General features: G+C 42.4%; 1 protein-coding gene across 1 annotated transcript; it reads right to left on the minus strand.

The window, feature by feature from the left end:
• Nucleotides 1–6,998: 6,998 nt before the first annotated feature.
• On the minus strand, nucleotides 6,999–8,784 carry LOC130842151 (protein ENL-like). Its single transcript, XM_057718820.1, has 2 exons — nucleotides 8,243–8,784; nucleotides 6,999–8,121 (listed from the first exon to the last, which is right to left on the minus strand). Exons 1-2 carry the CDS (start codon nucleotides 8,782–8,784, stop codon nucleotides 6,999–7,001), a joined length of 1,665 nt encoding a protein of 554 aa, XP_057574803.1.
• Between the last annotated feature and the right edge of the window lie 8,229 nt (nucleotides 8,785–17,013).

Consider the following 17,013-nt stretch of genomic DNA (forward strand, 5'->3'; position numbering starts at 1 on the left):
AACCACAGCCACAGAAAGACAGAGAAAATGAAAAGGCAGAAGACTTTGTACCAGATGAAGGGACAAGATAAAATGCCAGAAAAACAACTACATGAAGAGGAGATAGGCACCCTTCCAGAAAGAGAATTCAGAATAGTGATGGTGAAGATGATCCAGGACTTTGAAAAAGGACTGGATGCAAAGATCGAAAAGTTGCAAGAAAAGTTTACCAAAGACCTAGAAGAATTAAAGAACAAACAAACAGATATGCAACACAATAACTGAAATGAAAAATACACTAGAAGGAACCAACAGCAGATTAACTGAGGCAGAAAAACAGATACGTGAGCTGGAAGACAGAATGGTGACAATCACTGATGCAGAAAAGAATAAAGAAAAAAGAATGAAAAGAATTGAAGACAGCCTAAGAGACCTCTGGGACAATGCTAAATGCACCAACATTCGCATTATACGGGTCCCAGAAGGAGAAGAGGGAGAGAAAGGACCCGAGAAAATACTGGAAGAGATTATAGTTGAAAACTTCCCTAACATGGGAAAGGAAATAGCCACCCAAGTCCAGGAAGTGCAGAGAGTCCCAGGCAGGATAAACCCAAGGAGAAACACACCAAGACACATACTAGTCAAATTGACAAAAATAAAAGGCAGAGAAAAGTTATTAAAAGCAACCAGGGAAAAATGACAACATACAAGGGAACTCCCATCAGGTTAACAGCTGATTTCTCAGCAGAAACTCTGCAAGCCAGAAGGGAGTGGCATGATATATTTCAAGTGATGAAAGGGAAGAACCTACAACCAAGAATACTCTACCCAGCAAGGATCTCATTGAGATTTGATGGAGAAATCAACAGACAAAGGATTAATCTCCAAAATATATAAACAGTTCATCCAGCTCAATATCCAAAAAACAAGCAACCCAATCAAAAAATGGCAGAAGACCTAAATAGGCATTTCTCCAAAGAAGACCTACGGGTGGCCAAGAGGCACATGAAAAGCTACTTAACATCACTAATTATTAGAGAAATGCAAATCAAAACAACAATGAGGTATCACCTCACCCCCGGTTAGAATGGGCATCATCAGAAAATCTACAAACAGTAAATGCTGGAGAGGGTGTGGAGAAAAGGGAACCCTCTTGCACTGCTGGTGGGAATGTAAATTGATACAGCCACTATGGAGAACAGTATGGAGGTTCCTTGCAAAACTAAAGATAGAACTACCATATGACCCAGCAACCCCACTGCTGGGCATATACCCAGAGAACACCATCATTCAAAAAGACACATGCACTCCAATGTTCATGGCAGCCCTATTTACAATAGCCAGGACATGGAAGCAACCTAAATGTCCATCAGCAGATGAATGGATAAAAAGACGTGGTACTTATATACAATGGAATATTACTCAGCTGTAAAAAGCAATGAAACTGGGACATTTGTAGAGACATGGATGGACCTAGAGACTGTCATACAGAGTGAAGTGAGTCAGAAAGAGAAAAACAAATATTGTATATTAACACATATATGTGGACTATAGGAAAATGGTACAAATCAACCAGTTTGCAAGGCAGAAATAGAGACCCAGATGTAGAGAATAAACATATGGACACCAAGTGGGGAAAGCGGGGAGGGTTGGGGGGGAATGAATTGGGAGATTGGGATACCAAATTGTACACTCTAAATATATGCAGTTTATTGTCTGTTAACTGTGTCTCAATAAAAGTTCTTTAAAAAGAAAAAGAAAAAAAATAAATAAAAAGAAAAAAAAAGAAATAGATGGGAACTTCCTCAACGTAATATAGGGTATTTATGAAAAACTCACAGTGAGCATCGTATTTAATGGTGAGAGACTAAAAACTCTCTCCATAAGATCAGGAATAGGACAAGCAAACTTGCTTTGCCCAGTTCTATTCAACATTTTATAGGAAGTTCTAGCCAGAGCAATTAGGCGAGAAAAATAAGTAAAAGATGTCCAAATTGAAATGAAATAAAACTATCTCTATTCTCAGATGACATGATTTTACATAGAAATTCCTAAAGCATCCATAAAACCTTTTAGTGCTAATAAACAAGTTCAGGAAATATTCAGGATATACGCTCAACGTAAAGAGATCAGTTGTAGTTCTACATGCTAGCAATGAATGGTCCGTGAAGAAATTTAAACAATTTCATTCCCAATAGCAAGAAATTTAACCAAGGCAGTGCAAGCCTTGTACACTGAAAACTATAAACTTTGCTGAAAGAAATTAAAGAAGAATTAAATAAATGGAAAGATACCCAGTGTACATGAACTTGAAGATTTAATATTATTATTATGGTAATACTCCCTAAATTGATCTAAAGATTCAATTCAATTCCTATCAATATCACTATAGTCCCTTTTTTGCATAAATGGAAAAGTCGATCCTAAAATTCATATGAAATTTCAAGGGACTGTGAATAACCAAAACAATTTTTAAAAAGCAAAACAAATTTGGAAGGGTGTCTTCATCCATTCAGGATGCTATAACAAAATATCATATAGACTGAGTGGCTTATAAACATCAGAAATTTATTTCTCACAGTTTTGAAGGCTGGGAAGTCCAAGAACACGGTACAACAGATTTGGCATTGGGTGAGGACTGCTTTCTGGTTCACAGATGGCTATCTTCTCATTGTGTCCTCAGATAGCAAAAGGGGCAAGGGAGCTCTTTGGGTTTCTTTTATATGGACACTAATCCCATTTGTGAGGCCTCTGCTCTCATGAGCTGTTCACCTCCTAAAGACCTCACGTCTGAATACCATCATGCTAGAGGTTAGAATTTCATCATGTGAATTTTGGAAGGACACAAACATTCAGTCCATAGCAAGGAGTCACACTTCCCCATTTCAAAATTTTTCAGCTATAGTAATTTTTTAAAGTGTGGTAAAGGCCTAAGGATAGATACATAGATTAATGGAATAGAAATGAGAGTCCAGAAATAAACCTGTGTATCTTAGGTCAATTGATTTTGACCAGGATGCCAAAATCATTCAATGGGAAAAGGACGGTCTTTTATTTTATTTTATTTTATTTTATTAAGGTCTTTATTGGAATATAATTGCTTTACACTCTTGTACCAGCTTTTGAGATACACCAAAGTAAATCAGCTGTATTTATACATATATCCCCATATCCCCTCCCTCCCACGACTCCCTCCCACCCTCCCTGTCCTGGCCCTCTAAGGCATCACCCAGCATCGAGTTGATCTCCCTTTGTTATACAGCAACTTCCCACTAGCTATCGATTTTACAGTTGGTAGTGTATATATGTCTATGCTACTCTCTCACTTCGTCCTAGCTTCCCCTTCGCCTCCTCCCAACCCCGTGTCCTCAAGTCCATTCTCTACATTTGCATCTTTATTCTTGCCCTGTCACTGGGTTCAGCAGTACCATTTTTTTTAGATTCCGTATATATGAGTTAGCATACGGTATTTGACTTTCTCTTTCTGGCTTACTTCACTCTGTATGACAGTCTCTAGGTCCATCCACGTCTCAACAAATGACCCAATTTCGTCCCTGTTTATGGCTGAATAATATTCCATTGTATATATGTACTACATCTTCTTTATCTATTCGTCTGTTGATGGGCATTTAGGTTGCGTCCATGTCCTGGCTATTGTAAATAGTGCTGCAGTGAACATTATGGTACATGTTTCTTTTTGGATTATGGTTTTCTCTGGGTATATGCCCAGTAGTGGGATTGCTGGGTCATATGGTAGTTCCAGTTTTAGTTTTTTAAGGAATCTCCAAACTGTTTTCCATAGTGGCTGTACCAGCTTACATTCCCACCAACAGTGCAGGAGGGTTCCAAAAGGACAGTCTTTTAACAAGTGGTCCCAGGGAAACTGAATATGTATATGTAAAAGAATGAAGTTGGACCCTTACCTTATATCATATGCAAAGATTAGCACAAGGAAATCAAATACCTAAATATAAGGGCTAAAATTACAAGACTCGTAGAATGAAGCATAGAGGAAGGCTTCATAAAAAAGCATTTGGCAGTGATTTCTTAAATATGACACCAAAAGCACAGGCAACAAAAGAAAAAATAGATAAATTGGATGTCATCAAAATTAAAAACTTTTGTACATCAAAGAAACACTAGGAACCGAGTAAAAAGGCAACCCACAATATGGAAGAAAATATTTGCAAATCTTATATTTAATAAGGGATTAATATCAAAATATATAAAAAACGCATACAACTCGATAACAACAGCAAAAGAACTCAAAAATTGGCAAAGGACTTGAATATACGTTTCTCCAAAGAAAATACAAAAATGGGCAACAAACATATAGAGGTGTTCATTGTCACTTTTATGAGGGAAATGCAAATCAAAACCATAATGAGATACCACTTCATACCCATTAGGTTCATTACCCAATAGGTTATTTATTATCAAAATAATAGAAAATAACAAGTGTTGGTGAGGAGGTGGAGAACTTGGAACCCACGTGCAACTCCTGGTGGTAGTGTAAACTGGCGCAGCCTCTATGAAAGGCAGTATGGTGGTTTTTCAAAGAATTAAAAATACAGTTACCATATGACACAGCAATTGCACTTCTGGGTTTATGCCCCCAAAAACCTGAAAGCAGGACACTAACGGACTGGTACATCCATGTTCATAGCAGTATTTTTTACAACAGCCAAAAGATGGATTTAATCCAAGTATTGATCGCAGGATAAAGGGATAAACAAATGTGGTCTATCCATTCAATGGAATGTTATTCAGACTTAAAAAGGAAGGAAATTCTGACACATGCTACAACATGAATGAACCCTGAAGACATTATGCTACGTGAAATGTCACTTCCAAAAAGAAATACTGTATGATTCCTCTTATATAAGGTACTTAGAGTAGGCCAATTCACAGAGACAGAAATGAAATTATGATTATCAGACGTTGGGGGGGAGCGGGAAATGGGGAGTTATTGTTTAATGAGTACAGAGTTTCAGTTCAGGATGATGAAAACGTTCTGGAGATGGATAGTGGTGATGATTGCACAACAATGTGAATGTACTGAATTGTACTGAATTGTACACTTAAAAATAGTTAAAATGGTAAACTCTGTGATGTATATTTTACCACAATAAAAAAAGAGAATAGCATTGTTCTTAAGAAATACACGTTGAAGTATTTAAGGGTTGAGTGGCAAAATGTCTCCAACACAATGGTTCAGGAAAAGAAATTATGTCCACGTTTGTGTGTACACAAATACGTATTATACATACACATGCGCGCACGTGTGTGTGTGTGTGTGTGTGTGTGTGTGTGTGTGTGTGTAGAGAGAGAGTGAATGAAAATGAAAATGAAAATGAACGATAAAGTAACACAAATGGGACAAATGTAAGCAGTTGGTGAATCCAGGTAGGGGTATACAGAAGTTCCTTGTACTATTCTTGCAAATCTTTCGTAAGTTAGAAATCGTGTAAAAATAAAAAGAAACAACTTAATTAGAAAAAATAAATAAGAATCTGTATAAAGTGCTTAGTTAGCATGGTGCTCATCCAAGCTCTACCTTATTCCCCCTTCTCTTAGTTGCCTTTTCAGTGCCTGGAAAGAAAAAAAAAAAGAAGAGAAAAATTTTCCCCCAAATTAGCTAGACTTTCTTCTTACTCCATGGCTGTTGCCCTGGCTGCCCCCAGGGTTGCTAGTCTGAGGGTTTCTGAATCTTCAGGGCAGGTGGTTTGATGGGCAGGCTGACAATATGGCTAACAGGCAAGCCATCCCAGGATATACTCGACCCTGTCAGCGTCATCGCTCACTTGGGAAAGCAGCTTTCTGGAATCGAATCAGGAGTGCTAGGGATGGGATTTGGCTACTCTTTCAGACATTCCCTTTTAACTGCTACCCTGAGCCATGGCAGTTAGAGAATCTCTTCCTCCGAGAAGGTCTGCCAGAATGATCATAATTAAGGCACTGAAGTTGACAGCTATACTTCCTTTACACTGAGCAGCTGAGGGAAAGGGTAGGATACAGGAGAAACATAAAGCCTGGTTCTTGCCTTCAAGGAGTTTACAATCGAGTTGGAGAGACCCAGCCTAACAAGGGCTGTACTGTGTTGGAAATGAAGCAGAAGTAGATTTGCCTGGCCAGACCAGAGGACACTGAGTACTTCTTTTTTTTTTTTTTTTTTTTTGATATAATCTTTTTGTAAAATTTATTTACTTTTTGGCGGGCTGCTCCTGGAGATGGCGGCGCGTAGTGTTCACCGGCCCCGGGAGGAGGAGGCGTCCTTGGAACCACCGGGGAGGCTTCCTCCCTGCACCTGGAGAGGGCCACCAGGCGCACCGGCTCGGCCTTCAACCCGACAACAAGACCAGTGGAGACATCTTAACCTACAAGTCCCGCCTTACACCCCCCCACCCCCCACGTGCACTGCTGCCACGGAAACGCACCCCAGAAGCCGCTCTGGTACCTACAGTGCAGACATATATATATATATATAACAGAGAGACAACTGTACAGCACGGAGTCCCAGCACAGTGAGGCCGACATGAGGGCCGCGTCTGCCTGACGTGGAGGACGAGCGGGGCCCGTCCCGGTGCGTGGGAGCCTCTGAGGTCCTGGGGCGCGGTGGGTGTGTTCTGAACCGTTTGGGAGGCCGGAGGCAGTGCCCCAGCCGCTCAGAGGGGCCTGGGCAGTGAAGGTGTGCCACACGCCCCACCGTGGAGCGAGGCCCCCACCGCAGGGCACGTCTCTTCCCCTCCGGGAGTGAGGCCTGGCGCGGCCTCCGACACGAGCCGCCTTCCAAGGGGAGCCCAGGTGACGGCCCCGGGGTGTCGGGGAGCAGCAGCGCCGGCCTGCCCCCCCTCGGCCCCCGGGCTCCCAAGGAGGACAGTGTAGCTGGCTGTGCGGGCCGAGGACAGGGCGGTCACTAAGGCAGTGCTGCGGGCGGGCGAGTGGAGAAAGGAGGGAAGGTGGGGCCCAGATGCGGCCTCCCAGGACCCCGGGGACGCAGCCCGGCACCCGGCCCACGGTCATGTGGCCACCGCCTCCAGGTAGCTCTGCAGCTTGCGCACGGTGCTCTCGTCCAGGGAGAGGAGATCGAAGTCGAAGGTGGTGTTGGTGACGTTGAAGTGGCCGGTCTCCTCAATCAGGTCCACGATCTGCTGCAGCACCTTGGGGTCCCGCAGGGCCGTCAGCTTCCGGTGTAGCTCTACCAGCTCGTCCCTGTAGGCCTTGTCGTAGGCGCTCCTCTTGAGGATCTTCTCGGGCTTGCTGCAGGGCTCTGGGCTTGACGCCTTGCTGTTGGGCAGGGGCGGCTCCCGGCTGGGCAGGCAGGAGTTGGCACTGTTGTCGCTCTCACTGTCACTGAAGCTCAACCTGGAGTCCCTCCCTGCGTTCGTCTCGCCAGCGGCCTCCTCTCCTGATGAAGAGTCGGCCTCATCAGACTCCTCGGACTGCAGGTCCTCCACCATGGAGCGCAGGGGGCCTTGACTGTGGTTCTGAGATGGCTCAAAGTCCGAATCTGAGCTGGAGTCGGAGCTGGAGCTGGAGTTGGATGGGCTCGACTGGGCGGACTCGGTCTTGAAGGAGGCCTCGGTCTTGAAGGAGGCCTCGTCCTCCGAGTTGGACTCCTCTGCCTCCGGGGGCTTTTTGATCTCTCTGGGCTCGCTCTCGGCCTTGACCTTCTCCCCTTCGGTGCTGCCCTTGTCCTTGGCCGGCTTTTTGTCTGAGAAGTAGGAAGACGAGGTGCGGGGTGAGGTGCTGGGGGCGCTCCTGGACCCCTTGGAGCTGCTTTTCTTCTGCTTTTTGGCACTGGGCTTGGGTGAGTCGGTGGCAGCCGGCCGCTTGCTGGAAGACTTGGACGGGGGCGGCGGGGACCCGCCCTTGGGGGACATGCTCTCCAGTTTGGTCTCCTTCAGGGCCATCTTAGGCTCCTTGAATGCGGCCTTGGGCGGCGGGGCCTCTTCCTCCTTGGGTGGCCGGCCCTCGCCCAGCTTCCGTGCGGCGTTCTCGGTGCTCCCGGCCTGCTCACGCTCCGGCTCCTTGGAGGCGGCCCTGCTCTCCGAGTCCTCGCGCGGCCGCTCCCGGTGTTCCTTGGTCATCTTGTGGGCTTTGCAGGTCTTGCTGCTCTCCCTTCTGGCGTCCTGATTCAGACTCAGCTAGAGAAAATCTTCCAAAAAGCGAAAGAGTAAGGCAGCAGGTGCGTTTTAAATGGAGCTGTTCCTTTAAACTACTAGGAAGTGTCAGCACTTCCGGGGTGGCTGCCGGCTAAGACTTCCTGTGGGACGGTTTGGTGTTCCTGGGGTCAGAGAAGGCAGAGAGTGGAATTGTGGGTAACATGGCGTAGTCGGGACTGGGCCTGGACACCGTTTCTGCTCCTTCGGGCATTACCATCACCCCGCCGGCCATCAGGAGCTTGTACCGGAACTCCACGGTGGGGTTGTTGAAGGTGAGCTTCTCACAGCGCAGGTGGTTGACGGGCGGGTTGCCCTCCAGGTTCAGGAATAGGTCATAGGTGAAGCAAACCTTCCTCGGCTCCTCCTTGTTCTGGAAGTACACCTCGATGGGCATGATGAAGCCAGCATAGCCCGACTCCTCCACCTTGTAGGGGGGCTCCTTGCACACACGCTTGGGCTTGGGGAAGCTGTCGTGCAGCCGGAAGACCAGCTTCTCGACGAAGTGCTGGATCTCACACTGCTCGGGGCCGCGGACAAACACCATCCAGTCGTGCGTGAAGCCCTCGGTGGTGGGCTTCTTGCGCAGTTGGGCGCGATGTCCCAGCTCTAACTTGACTTGGACAGTGCACTGATTGTCCATGGCTGGCGCCCCGCCCCCGGGCCCCGCGTCGCTCGCCGCTCGCCGCTCGCCGCCAGCGCCGCCACGCCGCCCTCATTGTCTGTCAGGCTCCCAGCCGCCCGCCCGCCCGCCAGCCCCGCGCCCATAGTGAAAACTTAAATGCATATTACTACGTGAAGGAAGCCACTCAGAAAAAGGCAAAACTATGGAGACAGTAAAAAATCAGTGCTTGCCAGGGATTGCGTGGGGATGGATAAATAGGTGGAGTACAGAAGATTTTTAGGATAGTGAAAATACTCTGTATGACACTGTAATGATGGGTAAAAGTCATTATGCAATTGTCCAAGCCCGTAGAATATATAATACCAAGAGTGAACCCTAAAATAAATTGTGGACTTTAGGTGATTATGATGTATGAATGGAGGTTCATTAATTGTAACAAATGTACCACTCTGGTGGGGAGTGTTGATGATGAGGGAATCTGTGCATGTGTGGGCCAGGGGATATATGAGAAGTTCCGTCGATTTTTCTGAAATTTTATTAAAAACTTTTAGTAAAAATGATCCAGCTATATTCTGTCTACAAGAGATTGACTTTAATTAAACAGTCATTACGAGAGACAAAGAACGACACTATTTATTGATAAAAGGGGTAGTGCATCAAGAAGATCCAACAGTTATAAATATATACATAGCTAATAATAGAGCCCCAAAATATATGAACCAAAAATTGAGAGAACTGACTAGAAAGTTCTACATAGTATTGGGAGATTTAGATACCTCACTTTCAAAAATGAATAGAATAGCAAGAAGATCGATAAATAAATAGTGGATTTGAACAATATTTTACACCAACTAGACCTCATAGACACTGTATCCAGCAGCAACAGACTGTACACTTTTCTGAAGTGCACTTGGAACATTACCTAGGAGATACAGGCCATAAATTAGGCCATAAAACGAGTCTCGATACATTTACAAATATTGAAATCCTATAAAGTAATTTCTGCAACTTAAAAGAAATAAAACTAGAAATCAATAAAATAGTAAATCTGAGAAATTCACAAATATGTGGAAATTAAACAACACACTCTTAAACAACCAATAGATCAAAAAGAAATCACAAGGGAAATTATAAAATATTTTGAGGTGAATGAAAGTGAAAAGATGTTATACCAAAACTTAATGGATGCAGTGAAAGCAGTGCTCAGAGGGAAATTTATGGCTATAAACACCTACATTAAAAAAGAATAAAGATCTCAAATCAATAACCTATCTTTGTACCATAAAGAAAAAAAAGAGCAAACTAAACCCTACAGTAGCAGAAGAAAGAATTGAATTTAGAGTGGAAAATTTTTTAACTGCACAATATAAAAACAATATAATCAACAAAACCAAAAGTTGGTTCTTCAGAAAGGTCAAACAAATTGGCAAACCTCTAGCTAGACTGGCCAAGAAACACAAAAAGAAGACTCAAGTTACTAAAATCAGAAATGACGCTGAGGACATTACTACAGATTTACAGAAATAAAAAGTATTATAATAAGACAATACTGTGAATAATTGCATGCCAGAAGATTAGATATCCTAGACGAAATGGATAAAGTCCTAGAAACAAACTACCAAACCTGACTCAAGAAGAAATAGAAAACCTAAGTAGACCCATAACAAATTGAGATTGAATCAGTAATCAAAAACCTCCCGGCAAAGAAAAGCCTAGGACCAGGTGGCTTCACTGATGAATTCTACCAAACATTTAGAGAAGCACCAATACCAGTTCTCAAACTCTTCCAAAATACATCAGTGGAGGGGATACTCCCTAATTTATTCTTTGAAACCAGCATTCCCTTATCATAGCAAAGAGAACTATAGATCAATATCCATTATGAATATAGATGTAAAAATCATCAACAAATTACTAGCAACCAAATCCAGCAGTATATTAAGAGGACTATAAACCATAAGCAATTGAGATTTGTTTGAGGAGTACAAGGAGTTCAACATTAAGAAAAAAAACAATCAATGTATATTAGTCTGCTAAGACTGCCGTAACAGAATACCACAGACTGGGTGGCTTAAATAACAGGAATTTATTTTCTCACAGATATGCAGGCTGTAAGTTCAAGATCAAGGTGCTGGTTGGTTTCTGGTGAGACCTCTCCCTTGGCTTCCTTCCTTCTTGCTGTGTCCTCACATGGCCTTTCCTCTGTGCTCATGCACTCCTAGTGTCTTCCTCTTCTTGTAAGTACACCAGTCCTATTGGATTAATACCCTACCCGTATTACTTTCTTTAATCTAATTACCTCCTTAAAGGCCCTATCTTCAAATACAGTCACATTGGGGGTTTGAGCTTCAACATATGCCTTTTGTGGTGGGACACAATTCAGTCTATAACATAGTGTAATAAACCATACTAACAGAATGAGGGGAAAAACCCACATTATTATCTCAACTGAGGCAGAAAAAGCATTTGATAAGATTCAACTCCCCTATTCATGATAAAAACATTCAACACATTAGAAATAGATGGGAAGAGAGGAATCAAGATGGCAGAGGAGGAGGATGTGCGCTCACTCCCTCTTGCAGGGGCACTGGAATTACAACTAACTGCTGAACGATCATTGACAGAAAAACACTGGGACTCACCAAAAAAAACACCTCACCTCCAGAGACAAAGGAGAAGCCGCAATGAGACGGTAGGAGGGGCACAATCGCATTAAAATCAAATCCCATAAATGCTGGGTGGGTGACTCACAAGCTGGAGAACAGTTATACTGCAGAAGACCACCCACTAAAGTGAGGGTTCTGAGCCCCACGTCAGGCTTCCTAACCTGGGGGTCCAGCAATGGGAGGAGGAATCCCCAGAGAATCAGACTTTGAAAGCCAGCAGGATTTAATTGCAGGACCTCCACAGGACTGGGGGAAACAGCCCACTCTTGGAGGGCACACAAAAAAGTGTGCTCACCAGGACCCAGGGGAAGGAGCAGTAACCCCATAGGAGACTGAACCAGACCTACCTGCTGGTGTTGGAGGGTTGCCTGTGGTGGTGGGGGGCAGCTGTGGCTCACCGAGGAGACAGAGGCACTGGTGGCAGGGGTTCTGGGAAGTGCTCATTGGCGTGAGGACTCCCAGAGTCTGCCATTGGCCCCACCAAAGAGCCTGTAAGCTCCAGTGCTGGGTAGCCTCAGGCCAAACATCCAACAAGGTGGGAACAAAGCCCCACCCATTGGTAGAGAAGCAAATTAAAGTTTTACTGAGCTCCACCCACCCAGCCCAACCCACCATCAGTCCGGCCCATCAGGAAGCACCCACGAGCCTCCTGGATAGCTTCCTCCACAAGAGGGCAGACAGCAGAATCAAGCAGTAACAGCAGTATTTCATCTTGTGGAACTGAAAACCACAGCCACAGAAAGACAGAGAAAATGAAAAGGCAGAAGACTTTGTACCAGATGAAGGGACAAGATAAAATGCCAGAAAAACAACTACATGAAGAGGAGATAGGCACCCTTCCAGAAAGAGAATTCAGAATAGTGATGGTGAAGATGATCCAGGACTTTGAAAAAGGACTGGATGCAAAGATCGAAAAGTTGCAAGAAAAGTTTACCAAAGACCTAGAAGAATTAAAGAACAAACAAACAGATATGCAACACAATAACTGAAATGAAAAATACACTAGAAGGAACCAACAGCAGATTAACTGAGGCAGAAAAACAGATACGTGAGCTGGAAGACAGAATGGTGACAATCACTGATGCAGAAAAGAATAAAGAAAAAAGAATGAAAAGAATTGAAGACAGCCTAAGAGACCTCTGGGACAATGCTAAATGCACCAACATTCGCATTATAGGGGTCCCAGAAGGAGAAGAGGGAGAGAAAGGACCCGAGAAAATACTGGAAGAGATTATAGTTGAAAACTTCCCTAACATGGGAAAGGAAATAGCCACCCAAGTCCAGGAAGTGCAGAGAGTCCCAGGCAGGATAAACCCAAGGAGAAACACACCAAGACACATACTAGTCAAATTGACAAAAATAAAAGGCAGAGAAAAGTTATTAAAAGCAACCAGGGAAAAATGACAACATACAAGGGAACTCCCATCAGGTTAACAGCTGATTTCTCAGCAGAAACTCTGCAAGCCAGAAGGGAGTGGCATGATATATTTCAAGTGATGAAAGGGAAGAACCTACAACCAAGAATACTCTACCCAGCAAGGATCTCATTGAGATTTGATGGAGAAATCAACAGACAAAGGATTAATCTCCAAAATATATAAACAGTTCATCCAGCTCAATATCCAAAAAACAAGCAACCCAATCAAAAAATGGCAGAAGACCTAAATAGGCATTTCTCCAAAGAAGACCTACGGGTGGCCAAGAGGCACATGAAAAGCTACTTAACATCACTAATTATTAGAGAAATGCAAATCAAAACAACAATGAGGTATCACCTCACCCCCGGTTAGAATGGGCATCATCAGAAAATCTACAAACAGTAAATGCTGGAGAGGGTGTGGAGAAAAGGGAACCCTCTTGCACTGCTGGTGGGAATGTAAATTGATACAGCCACTATGGAGAACAGTATGGAGGTTCCTTGCAAAACTAAAGATAGAACTACCATATGACCCAGCAACCCCACTGCTGGGCATATACCCAGAGAACACCATCATTCAAAAAGACACATGCACTCCAATGTTCATTGCAGCCCTATTTACAATAGCCAGGACATGGAAGCAACCTAAATGTCCAACAGCAGATGAATGGATAAAAAGACGTGGTACTTATATACAATGGAATATTACTCAGCTGTAAAAAGCAATGAAACTGGGACATTTGTAGAGACATGGATGGACCTAGAGACTGTCATACAGAGTGAAGTGAGTCAGAAAGAGAAAAACAAATATTGTATATTAACACATATATGTGGACTATAGGAAAATGGTACAAATCAACCAGTTTGCAAGGCAGAAATAGAGACCCAGATGTAGAGAATAAACATATGGACACCAAGTGGGGAAAGCGGGGAGGGTTGGGGGGGAATGAATTGGGAGATTGGGATACCAAATTGTACACTCTAAATATATGCAGTTTATTGTCTGTTAACTGTGTCTCAATAAAAGTTCTTTAAAAAGAAAAAGAAAAAAAATAAATAAAAAGAAAAAAAAAGAAATAGATGGGAACTTCCTCAACGTAATATAGGGTATTTATGAAAAACTCACAGTGAGCATCGTATTTAATGGTGAGAGACTAAAAACTCTCTCCATAAGATCAGGAATAGGACAAGCAAACTTGCTTTGCCCAGTTCTATTCAACATTTTATAGGAAGTTCTAGCCAGAGCAATTAGGCGAGAAAAATAAGTAAAAGATGTCCAAATTGAAATGAAATAAAACTATCTCTATTCTCAGATGACATGATTTTACATAGAAATTCCTAAAGCATCCATAAAAACTTTTAGTGCTAATAAACAAGTTCAGAAAATATTCAGGATATACGCTCAACGTAAAGAGATCAGTTGTAGTTCTACATGCTAGCAATGAATGGTCCATGAAGAAATTTAAACAATTTCATTCCCAATGGCAAGAAATTTAACCAAGGCAGTGCAAGCCTTGTACACTGAAAACTATAAACTTTGCTGAAAGAAATTAAAGAAGAATTAAATAAATGGAAAGATACCCAGTGTACATGAACTTGAAGATTTAATATTATTATTATGGTAATACTCCCTAAATTGATCTAAAGATTCAATTCAATTCCTATCAATATCACTATAGTCCCTTTTTTGCATAAATGGAAAAGTCGATCCTAAAATTCATATGAAATTTCAAGGGACTGTGAATAACCAAAACAATTTTTAAAAAGCAAAACAAATTTGGAAGGGTGTCTTCATCCATTCAGGATGCTATAACAAAATATCATATAGACTGAGTGGCTTATAAACATCAGAAATTTATTTCTCACAGTTTTGAAGGCTGGGAAGTCCAAGAACACGGTACAACAGATTTGGCATTGGGTGAGGACTGCTTTCTGGTTCACAGATGGCTATCTTCTCATTGTGTCCTCAGATAGCAAAAGGGGCAAGGGAGCTCTTTGGGTTTCTTTTATATGGACACTAATCCCATTTGTGAGGCCTCTGCTCTCATGAGCTGTTCACCTCCTAAAGACCTCACGTCTGAATACCATCATGCTAGAGGTTAGAATTTCATCATGTGAATTTTGGAAGGACACAAACATTCAGTCCATAGCAAGGAGTCACACTTCCCCATTTCAAAATTTTTCAGCTATAGTAATTTTTTAAAGTGTGGTAAAGGCCTAAGGATAGATACATAGATTAATGGAATAGAAATGAGAGTCCAGAAATAAACCTGTGTATCTTAGGTCAATTGATTTTGACCAGGATGCCAAAATCATTCAATGGGAAAAGGACGGTCTTTTATTTTATTTTATTTTATTTTATTAAGGTCTTTATTGGAATATAATTGCTTTACACTCTTGTACCAGCTTTTGAGATACACCAAAGTAAATCAGCTGTATTTATACATATATCCCCATATCCCCTCCCTCCCACGACTCCCTCCCACCCTCCCTGTCCTGGCCCTCTAAGGCATCACCCAGCATCGAGTTGATCTCCCTTTGTTATACAGCAACTTCCCACTAGCTATCGATTTTACAGTTGGTAGTGTATATATGTCTATGCTACTCTCTCACTTCGTCCTAGCTTCCCCTTCGCCTCCTCCCAACCCCGTGTCCTCAAGTCCATTCTCTACATTTGCATCTTTATTCTTGCCCTGTCACTGGGTTCAGCAGTACCATTTTTTTTAGATTCCGTATATATGAGTTAGCATACGGTATTTGACTTTCTCTTTCTGGCTTACTTCACTCTGTATGACAGTCTCTAGGTCCATCCACGTCTCAACAAATGACCCAATTTCGTCCCTGTTTATGGCTGAATAATATTCCATTGTATATATGTACTACATCTTCTTTATCTATTCGTCTGTTGATGGGCATTTAGGTTGCGTCCATGTCCTGGCTATTGTAAATAGTGCTGCAGTGAACATTATGGTACATGTTTCTTTTTGGATTATGGTTTTCTCTGGGTATATGCCCAGTAGTGGGATTGCTGGGTCATATGGTAGTTCCAGTTTTAGTTTTTTAAGGAATCTCCAAACTGTTTTCCATAGTGGCTGTACCAGCTTACATTCCCACCAACAGTGCAGGAGGGTTCCAAAAGGACAGTCTTTTAACAAGTGGTCCCAGGGAAACTGAATATGTATATGTAAAAGAATGAAGTTGGACCCTTACCTTATATCATATGCAAAGATTAGCACAAGGAAATCAAATACCTAAATATAAGGGCTAAAATTACAAGACTCGTAGAATGAAGCATAGAGGAAGGCTTCATAAAAAAGCATTTGGCAGTGATTTCTTAAATATGACACCAAAAGCACAGGCAACAAAAGAAAAAATAGATAAATTGGATGTCATCAAAATTAAAAACTTTTGTACATCAAAGAAACACTAGGAACCGAGTAAAAAGGCAACCCACAATATGGAAGAAAATATTTGCAAATCTTATATTTAATAAGGGATTAATATCAAAATATATAAAAAACGCATACAACTCGATAACAACAGCAAAAGAACTCAAAAATTGGCAAAGGACTTGAATATACGTTTCTCCAAAGAAAATATAAAAATGGGCAACAAGCATATAGAGGTGTTCATTGTCACTTTTATGAGGGAAATGCAAATCAAAACCATAATGAGATACCACTTCATACCCATTAGGTTCATTACCCAATAGGTTATTTATTATCAAAATAATAGAAAATAACAAGTGTTGGTGAGGAGGTGGAGAACTTGGAACCCACGTGCAACTCCTGGTGGTAGTGTAAACTGGCGCAGCCTCTATGAAAGGCAGTATGGTGGTTTTTCAAAGAATTAAAAATACAGTTACCATATGACACAGCAATTGCACTTCTGGGTTTATGCCCCCAAAAACCTGAAAGCAGGACACTAACGGACTGGTACATCCATGTTCATAGCAGTATTTTTTACAACAGCCAAAAGATGGATTTAATCCAAGTATTGATCGCAGGATAAAGGGATAAACAAATGTGGTCTATCCATTCAATGGAATGTTATTCAGACTTAAAAAGGAAGGAAATTCTGACACATGCTACAACATGAATGAACCCTGAAGACATTATGCTACGTGAAATGTCACTTCCAAAAAGAAATACTGTATGATTCCTC

The sequence above is a fragment of the Hippopotamus amphibius genome, chromosome X (genome assembly GCF_030028045.1).
Source record: "Hippopotamus amphibius kiboko isolate mHipAmp2 chromosome X, mHipAmp2.hap2, whole genome shotgun sequence".
Classification (NCBI taxonomy): Eukaryota; Metazoa; Chordata; class Mammalia; order Artiodactyla; family Hippopotamidae; genus Hippopotamus; species Hippopotamus amphibius.

What these genes read in the sequence shown, in the direction of transcription:
- LOC130842151 (XM_057718820.1), bottom strand. Translation starts at nt 8,784, where the DNA reads ATGGACAATCAGTGCACTGTCCAAGTCAAGTTAGAGCTGGGACATCGC. An exon ending in ACCAAACCGTCCCACAGGAA is followed by an intron (nt 8,122 to 8,242) that starts GTCTTAGCCGGC and finishes TCTCTAGCTGAG; the next exon opens with TCTGAATCAGGACGCCAGAA.